Source organism: Helicoverpa zea, chromosome 25, assembly GCF_022581195.2.
Source record: "Helicoverpa zea isolate HzStark_Cry1AcR chromosome 25, ilHelZeax1.1, whole genome shotgun sequence".
In the NCBI taxonomy this organism is placed as follows: domain Eukaryota; kingdom Metazoa; phylum Arthropoda; class Insecta; order Lepidoptera; family Noctuidae; genus Helicoverpa; species Helicoverpa zea.
Window position 1 is genome coordinate 2504085 of NC_061476.1, and position 10011 is coordinate 2514095.

The 10011-nt window shown below is 35.7% G+C and overlaps 2 protein-coding genes across 2 annotated transcripts; both read right to left on the reverse strand.

The window, feature by feature from the left end:
- Nucleotides 1–1186: 1186 nt before the first annotated feature.
- On the reverse strand, nt 1187–2784 carry LOC124642575 (trypsin-2-like). Its single transcript, XM_047181016.1, has 3 exons — nt 2635–2784; nt 2187–2330; nt 1187–1336 (listed from the first exon to the last, which is right to left on the reverse strand). Exons 1-3 carry the CDS (start codon nt 2782–2784, stop codon nt 1187–1189), a joined length of 444 nt encoding a protein of 147 aa, XP_047036972.1.
- A 3549-nt stretch (nt 2785–6333) lies between these two features.
- Nucleotides 6334–9118, reverse strand: LOC124642726 (trypsin-1-like). The gene is made up of 4 exons (XM_047181332.1): nt 8529–9118; nt 8002–8257; nt 7064–7213; nt 6334–6723 (listed from the first exon to the last, which is right to left on the reverse strand). The coding sequence occupies exons 1-4, from the start codon at nt 8819–8821 to the stop codon at nt 6568–6570; spliced, it is 855 nt and encodes a 284-aa protein (XP_047037288.1). The 5' UTR covers nt 8822–9118; the 3' UTR covers nt 6334–6567.
- Nucleotides 9119–10011: the final 893 nt, after the last annotated feature.

The window sequence follows — 10011 nt, forward strand, 5'->3', positions numbered from 1 at the left end:
ATATTTTTCTTATCGGTAACCCGAAAACGAATGATCGAGTTTTCATGATGAGGTAGAATAAGGTCTTTCCTTCCTCCGTGATTAAGGTAAATAATTTGGGCAAAGCTATATACATACGTAACTACACTCTTTTGCAAAAAAGCGGGCACCTATGCGAAATCTTGGTTTTAAGGACTTCGAGTGTATTTCAAAGGGTTTTAATAACTGTAGTATGTTACTAGCCTCAAAAGGGTTAGCCAAGCATGGGTGAGAGTGTATTCTAAATTTGAATTTTGTAGTATTGCTAAGAAACTGGTTAAAACTCGTTTTGGACTAATTCTTGGTAGAAAGTTCGTGGGCGTTTTGAAAAGTTTTTGACGTGATTTTCAGAAAACTGATAATGCAGTTTTTATTCATGATTAATGTACCTTTCTGTTGCATCAAAACATTTTTGAAAATCTATGCGTATTTGATAACATTTTCAAATGCTCTAAATGGTCTATGCTGATGATTGATGGCAATGTTAAGTGATTCGGTATTTTTGTGTAAAGCGTTCTATTGTTTTTAAAAGCGGGCACCCGCTTTTTTTGCAAAAGAGTTTATATCGTATTGTAATCTATACGAATGTAATCAAGAGCCGTCTACCTAAAGCGATCTTCTATTCCGAGATGGCAGAAGGCAAACGCAAGCAAGGAGGACAATATCTTCGCTACAAGGACGTGTTCAAAAGACATCTGAAAGCGTGCGGTATCCACCCTACAGATTGGGAGAGGCTTGCCTTAAATAGGTCATCTTGGCGCAAAACGATCTATGAAAACGTCAAGTTATTCGAAGAAAAAAGACTCGAGGCTTTAGACGAAAAGCGCCAGTTACGAAAAGAGAGACCTAAGCCTTCATACAACTATACTCTCAATAGTGCGGGTCAGTTATTCTGCAGCACTTGCGACCGGGTCTTTAAATCCAAACTCGGTTTCGCCAGTCACATCAGGGCTCATGCTAGGAGGTGAACTTGCCATAGGTCGCCGTTATCGAAAACGATAAGGAGGACTATATATATAATCTATACGAATGTAATCAAGAGGAAATATTCCTCTGTTTGATTGTATCCTGAAACTACTACCTACCTTTTTTTTCTATTAGAAAGCTAGACTATCCCCAAGTGACAAAGCGAAAGTTCCAGATTTTATTTAAAACATAATTCTAAACACTAAACACCAGTATGTTCTCTAATCCATTCTCTAATACTGCTTTCAGAGATGTTGGTGTAAACTCCCGGCATTCGTCGCCCGCAGCCGAAGCCGAAAGACGAGAGGCCGACGAGTTTCCCGCGGGACACCGCTGGACCACCACTGTCGCCCTGAAAGAAAATGTCCTCAGAAATATAAAGAAACTTGTTCCCACTAGAGGTTTCACCTGTCTTCTGCCGGGGCTGCGGGATTGTTCAAAAGAGTTACCGCAGCCCTGGTACATAAAAGCCTTTTTAGTCAGTAAGAGTCTGACACTCCGTCAGGGGGGAGGGGTCATTTGATGATTTTTGACATCGTTAAAAAAAAAGACCTTTCACCTGTCTTGGGAGATTTTCCGCACAAGAATAAAAAACTACTTATGTTTTTTTTCGATTGTGCACCAACTCTTATAGGTCGGTTTCATAGTTTCGGAGAGATTATATTATACACTAGCTTCCGCCAGCGGCTTCGCCCGCGTGGTGTGTCGATAAAAAGTAGCCTATGTGTTAATCCAGGTTATCACCTCTCTACACACCAAATTTCAATCAAATCGGTCCAGCCGTTTTTGCGTGATTGAATAACAAACATACATCCATACATTCTCACAAACTTTCACATTTATAATATAAGTAGGATGTATAGTATCAGCAAGGACAAGTAATCCGCACGTAAAGTTGTACATTTTCATTTTCTTATAATTATAGTTCGGCCATTCAGAGAATGCGTTCCTGACACGTCGCGATTGAACTGACGACGTAACTTTGCAATGGCGTTGCAGTTACGATAAAAATATTTTTGCTGGTTGTTTACCGTTTTAACAATTGAGGAGCATTAAAACAACATTATTATATCAATAATCAATGAATGTTATTACGTCGTCAGTTCAATCGCGACGTGTCAGGAACGCATTCTCTGAATGGCCGAACTATAATACAGCTACCTACTCTACTAAGTTTTGAATACAGTTTTCAAATCTGTTACCTGACAAGCATCTCTCCCCCACCCTCCCGCGCAGAACATTCTAGGCGTGAGGGAGTGATTGTACCACTTATTCTTCACAGTTTGGCACTCCTTCATCGGTACCATCGTGATCATGGCTTGTTGAAGAGTGTCGTGGTAGTCACCCTACATATTGTAGAAATCAAATGTTAATTCCAAAAACATTCGTTCTTAATTAAAAATACGAAGTAAACTTGTTCGGTTGTAATTATGATTTAACCAAATTTGCCCAAGTTCATTCTCCAGGCATAACTTGCTTTTAAGGATTCCTCACTCCCTTATTCGGTCATTGATTTTTCTACAAAAACTTCGTTCGAAAAAAGGTGCCCCACTTCGCGTGTAAAATGTGTACGTACTAGTGTACAATTTACGACGTTTTCGTTAGTATTATATTAAGCAATGAAATAAGAATGGTAAGTAATTAACATACACGTTCCTTCTGATAGCCCCATCCTGCCACATAAATGTTTTGTCCAAAATGCTCACTGATGTTAATGGGATAGACCATCCTACTGAAGTGGAGGCTTCGGATCGCTAACAGTTGAACGTCGTAATCGAACTCATGTTTCTGCTTATACATCGGATGGATGATATGGGAGCTGATGAAGATCTTCGGACCCTTGAGACGGTGACTACTGCCTACTCTGATGTAGGTGTGGTTAGTTCTGGAAAGGGTGAAGGAGATTTTAAAGGTGTAAATAATTTGGAAAGGTATTCAATTTAATTCAAGTGCAGTAGGATATTGAGAGGGGTTAGGGGGAAACTCGCCTCTGGGCCGCGGCCCAGATTACACGGTATAATAACAGTCGGGAAAACTGGTCCGAATGTGCGGGCCAGATTACTATGTGAAAAAAGTGACGGAGGTAAGTCGACCCATTGGGACTTAATTTCATAAAATCCGATAGTTGTGAAATTTTTCACAGCTCAAAATCGTCAGGAGGCAAAAAGACTTAGATCTTTTTCATAATTTTCATCATAAATATAATACTTTGTCTAGATACTGGACTCCTAGTAGCTAATATAGACTTCGTTCAATAATGAAGTTCCTATAGATATTTGATACATAGTTTTTATTTTTACTTTTTTTTTAATATCTAGATTAGTGGAGATAGTGGGATATTTACATATGTAGAATATGTGTGTATAAGTAGGATATAATATTTATTTTTATTTACTTACAGCATGTTAAAAAACCCCATTAAAGTTTTTGTTGCATATTTAGTTCCTATACCTATATATTTAATAATCGCAAAATCGTCAGGAGCTAAAAAAATAAAGATCTTTTTCATAATTTTATCGAAAACTAGCTTTTGCCCGCGGCTTCGCTCCCGTCAACTGACTTCTCTACTTTACCCTATTTTGTTTCATAAGAACCTTCTCCTGACAATTACAAACACAACAAAAAAAGAATTAGTCAAATTGGTCCAGGCGTTGTTGAGTTATGCGCTTACCAACACATTTTGCGATTCATTTTTATATTATTTTATATTGATGTCAATATATCCAACGTCAACATAAATGAGTGTTACAAAAATATTCTTGTTGCCAAAAGGGGATTTGTTTTTTCTTGTAACACTCGAACAAAATTTTGATAAAAAGAAACAATGTTTCTATATTTACGTTCTACTTATAAATTGAGATTATTAATTAAGTATCTATAGGAACTTCATTATTTAACGAAGTCTATATTAGCTACTAGGAGTCCAGTATCTAGACAAAGTATTATATTTATGATGAAAATTATGAAAAAGATCTAAGTCTTTTTGCCTCCTGACGATTTTGAGCTGTGAAAAATTTCACAACTATCGGATTTTATGAAATTAAGTCCCAATGGGTCGACTTACCTCCGTCACTTTTTTCACATAGTAATCTGGCCCGCACATTCGGACCAGTTTTCCCGACTGTTATTATACCGTGTAATCTGGGCCGCGGCCCAGAGGCGAGTTTCCCCCTAACCCCAAGTTGCTAATTCAGTTCAGTTGGATAATCGAACTGTTACTATTTCTTAAGTAATAGACTGCCTGCCTACTAATTAATTTAACTGACATCCTAAGTAACTACTGACTAAAAAGTGATAGTTATTCTATTATTGTTTTATTCTATTATTCCACTTCGCATACCATGAATAGAAAATTATGAAGATAGAAGACCATAAGACGATGTTTCGCAACTTACCCGCAATGAGCTGTAGTCAGAACCCATTTCCTATGTATGAGAGCTCCACCACACTCGTCACCATAGTTAACTTGGTAAGGCGCATGGTGGATTTCGATCTCATAACCACCGATTATACTAGAATAGATTAATTCATAAATAATTGTTTTATATCCGACTTCACTGGTTCAATTAATTGCATTAGGAAGAATAGGTCTTCACTGTTCTGACATCTTTAACAAATGAACCTATGACGTGGTTTCCATTGAAAAAGAAGGATGAGGATAGAGTGCATGTAGGAGAAATGAGGATCAGGAAATGCATGCGAGGGTCTGCGGAATAACCAGTAGCGGTATTAGTCACAAACTTTCAGACAGATTGCTTGGTGGTACACCAGAGCATTTTTGGCTTGGCCTGGGAATCGAACCCATGACCCCGTACACAGCAGTCGTGACTACTATACCGAGACATCATTTACATAAACCTTAACTGTAAAAAATCAGATTATGACGTCACGAAGACACGTGTCACTTACCCATGCACGATGACAAAATTTGTTAAAACGACGATAAATAAGAAAAACATAATAACACGAAAAACTAATTATGTCTAATCGAAAATTCAATTAAAAAACGTTAATTGATAATCAAGCGAAAAATTAGGAACGGTGTGCAAGAATTTACTTATGCTGTCATAGGATTTTGGTAGTTTAATTGAGATTTAACTGGACTTTAATGGTTTATAAAAGACAGTAATATTATTGCATAATTTATGATTAAAGCAATAAACACCCTAAAACTATTTGAATTATTTGTTGGGAAAGCTAAGCTAGAAAGCTCAATGGAAGCTCGGTCTTTCTACGGAGGGAGCCTATTAGCACTTTTATATTCATCACTTTCTTTGATGCTGAATCATGCTCTTATTCCAAAAAAATTAAGGTATTTATCTATCGGCCTCTGATGCCTGACAATAAAGATGATTTTGATTTTTTGATTTGAAAACATATATTAATAACTAGCTTCTGCCAGCGGTTTCACCCGCATCCTATGGAAACCTCTGCACGAACCCGGATAAAAAGTAGCCTATAGCCTTCCTCGATAAATGGGCTATCTAACACTGAAAGGATTTTTCAAATCGGACTAGTAGTTCCTGAGATTAGCGCCTTCAAACAAACAAGCAAACAAACAAACTCTTCAGCTTTATAATATTAGTATAGATAACTTAATAGACACTACAAGAATGCCGGACCTGTTCACACAGGTCCTAAAATCCTCCCCTGGGTATACCATAATTTTATAATCAATGTTGTCACCTTTCAGTTTACTCGGATGCATATGAGTGCTAGTCAAGGTTCCGTACCCAAAGGGTAAAACGGGACCCTATTGTTTTCGCTCCTCTGTCCGTCCGTCCGTCCGTCTGTCACCAGGCTGTATTTCATGAACCGTGATAGTTAGAGAGCTGAAATTTTCACAGATGATGTACTTTTGTTGCCGCTATAACAGCAAACACTGAAAACTAGAACAAAATAAATATTTTGGGGGGCTCTCATACAACGTGATTTTTTGCTAATTTTTGCTCTGGTACGGAACCCTTCGTGCGCGAGTCCGACTCGCACTTAGTCGGTTTTCTTTTTTTTTGTTTCATAGAAGGACTGCCTATCTGACTCCCTCAACTTATCCAGATAACCCGATACCCCTTCGTAAAGCTAGGCGTAGGGATTAGACATTTTGAACATTTTTGTTCCAGGATATCAATAGCGTTCGTTTGAATACAGTACAATTCATTTCATCTTCAGTAGATCGAGATAAAATGTGGTCATTTCAAGAACCAGAATTATAAATATAATTTCAGATATTTTGGGTTTTGTTCTTATCATAAATCAATGAAACGAGCATCTTTCAAACAGGGGTTTTAATAACAATTTCAATATTACATTAATTTTGTCATATGAATTTGGAATTCTAGGACTAAGACTATTTTAAGATTTTTGATAATATTTTTTAAGTTACACAATATTACAAGCTACATCCATAAACAATGCAAGTAGAACAGGAGTATGAAATAATAATAGCATATTTTGAAATTATTACCTTTTTTAAAAATGAAGATGAATACAACAAGACATTAACAACAATACAACAAAAATAAGATACAGAAATAAAATTCACAACGTTCCAAAATATTATATTTCGAGTCTGTACAAAATCGTTTAGTCAAATTTAATTCCAGTTGTCTGTTCCACCCAACTCCTGACTTTGGCAATTTTACTGTAGACACCATAAGATCCAGGAGTTGCGCAGCCGTAGCCGAAGGAAACCATTCCCAGGAGACGGTCGTAAGCCACTGCGGGTCCACCGGAATCACCCTGGAATTGCAAATCTTTATTAGCTGTTTGTTTTGTAAAGCATTGTCAATTTCCTCCTCTGCTTTATTTAGGTTATGTGGAATCTTAATATGTATAGAAGTATGGTTTATATTTCCTTTATATATCATCTCACTATTGAACTTACTTACGGTTAAAATTAAGATGCTGTCATTTAAAGTTTATTGATCTTTTTACAGTACTAAATCATCTATGTTTACTTACATCTTCATCAATTTAGCTATATTAATACTTATAAATGGTAGATCAGTATCTGTTATTGGCTTAACTTATTCGTTTACTTTACTCTTAATCATCAGCATTATTAAAAATGTTATTTTACCTGGCAAGCGTCTTTCTTCCCTTCAGCATACCCAGCACAGAACATTCTAGCTGTCAAAGTTCCTCTAAAGTACGGGAACGGTACATTTTGGCAGTGCTCCTTGGATATAATTGGTACTCTTACGGCTCGTAGTACATTTGAATATGGACCCTGGACAACAGAAAATAAAGCACAAAATAGCATGCATCAAAGCAGTAAATCATTTACAGAATATGTAACATTGCCTAACTTTCGTTTTATAGAATCGAGAGTTCCCCAAGGACCGGTTTTAGGTCCACTCCTTCATATGAAATTGTGATTCGTAATTTTTAATTTTCATGTTTTTAAATTATTGGTTACTAATTATAGTTAGAATTAACTTGAGTATAGTTATTTTGCCTAAGCGGCGTACGGCTAAAGCATGCGAAGTCTAAGCAATAACTGTGTCTGGTTATAAATGATTGTTTTCAATTTGTTACATTCGACTAGTTAATAGAAACGTGTAGATGGGCGGAACCAATGGGATTTTAATTTACCGCTTGGTTTCAACTAAACACGGTTATGCGTATTTAAAACGTATACATATGCATTCAATTTAATATTACATAGTTTATACGTTATTATAGATTGTCATGTTGGTGTTATGGTTCCAAATTGGTTAAAAATGTACTTGGGGCTTAGAGTACTCAGTCCGTTTTCCTAATACGGATTTCAAGATTTATACCCATTTGATAAAATTTTAGCTATGCCAATGCATATTGCATTGCTCAAATAATTGCACGAACAACAAGATCACGTGTCATAACCAAACTACTTCCTAATTGCCACTTCACCATTTTTAAATACCTGAATTTAGCGCTAAAAGTCGAAACATGTTCATTAGACTAGGTACAAAATAAATATATATTTTTTACTGGATTGTCTTAACAATGATAAGCCTCATTATGATATCAACTTACATTTTCTTCAGTATTACCCCAACCAGTGACTGTAACAACTTTACCAATAACCATGTCTTCAATGTGAGCTATTTTGATTGGCTGGATATTTTCGTCAAATTTCAAGGGTTCACTCAACTCTAATAATTGGAAATCGTAGTCAAATGGATGGTCTTTCTTCTTAGATGACCACATTGGATGTACATAGCCTCTTTTGACAGATATCTTCTTTCCCTGATTTATATATTTTGAACCCGCTCTTATGTACGGCTTTTTCCTGTGGAAAAAATAGCAAATCATTGTTAACACTACTTCAAATAAGTAGGTTAGGTGTTTGTCATGTTCTCTAGTTCTATACAAACCCTACAACTCACTCGGTAAGCAGAAAAAAACATTATCATAATATTTCGAGTAATTTTTGTTGGTAGATTTACAATAACTGTGAAAAGAACTTATCAACCATTGCCACAAAAGTCGGTCAATGAAATGAAAGTGTCATTTAAAGGAACTTAGGCCACGTGAGGAAAAAATACATCAAGCTATCTTACCCACAATGTCCAGCTGTTACAACCCATCTCTTATCAACGATAGCTCCACCACAGTTAGTACCATAAGACACGTGGTAGGGATACAGATTTATATCAACTTCTACACCACCAACAATTTTATCATCTCCATAATTAGATTCAAAATCATGAGATTCCTCAGTCCTCTCTCCATCTCGGTCTTTACCATAATCAAAGCTGTCTACATCTGGCATTTCTGTCGCCTCCTCATAAGACTCAATGTCAAGTCTATCAAAGTCATCCTTTTTTAATCTTTTTGATGATCTCTGTCTCATTGGTGCGTAGATAACATTTTTCGTTTTGATCGGAATTTTCTGTACTGGTATTAATAGCACGTCATACTCTGGAATTTGATTTAGTAGCGATTATTCAAATGTTAAAATATTGAATAAAGAACATACAAAAGATTTCAATTTTAATACACAAAGTTCACTTGTCGACGTGCTCAAATCAAATGTGATTCAAACACTTTTTTTTGTTAATTTCCACGACGTCATATTATAATGTAGTTAGGTGACAAAGATATTTGGAGTTAGCTAGAACATAAATACTTAAAGTGGTTATAATATTAGAGACAATTAACACAAAAATATCATGTATGCCTTACTGTCGCTGAGCCTGACTAAAATTGGAGCTGGAAATAAAATATGTCAAATGAAAGAATAAATAAATAGAAACCATAATCTATAAATTAAACTAGAAGAGTTGAGAAAAAATGATAAAAAAAGATCTGCAGGATATTGATAATGCTGTACACGATGATAAAGCGGACGATCATCAAAAACCTATAATGGTAGCAAAATTGAAAAGAAAAACAAAACAGTCGAGTCCAAATGCTTTGTTTCTTCGAGATTTAAATCTGGATCCATTAAAAGACAATTAAAATGACATAACCCCACCCAATCCAATAATTTCCATTCCAAGAACGTAAGCTACGAAAGGTGTCATCTTCTAACTTATTATCGTCACATGAACTATCAGAAATTACATAAGACTGTTCACACGTACTGTCAAGGTGGGCCGGTAGTAAACAATGTAAAAAGACAATCCCAATTAAAAAAATATTGCACATTATTATTTGATTTTATTTTGTGATCTTCATCACGGTGCTTCGTCTATACCACGGACTGAGATTTAATTTTCAAAATCGTTGCAAAAGTAATATTTGTGCGATCACGAAAGTTAATTCGCCATGAAATTAACTATTCGTTTTCTTGATTTTGATTTTTTGCTAGTTTCCTTTTCGGTGTTCAGAATAATTGATACCTTGTAAGAGGTAAAATTGGTTTTCATTTTTGAGTTCCGTGAGTTGAATATTTTAATAGAAATTCAAGTACAAATGTTGTCTATATAAAATAAAATGTACTTATAATTATTGAAGGCTTGCTTTTTTTTAAGTTTTTGTACATATCTGGTGTTTGAAATTGTCGTCCAATGTGATAATCTTGTACCGAGTTTCGAGTTT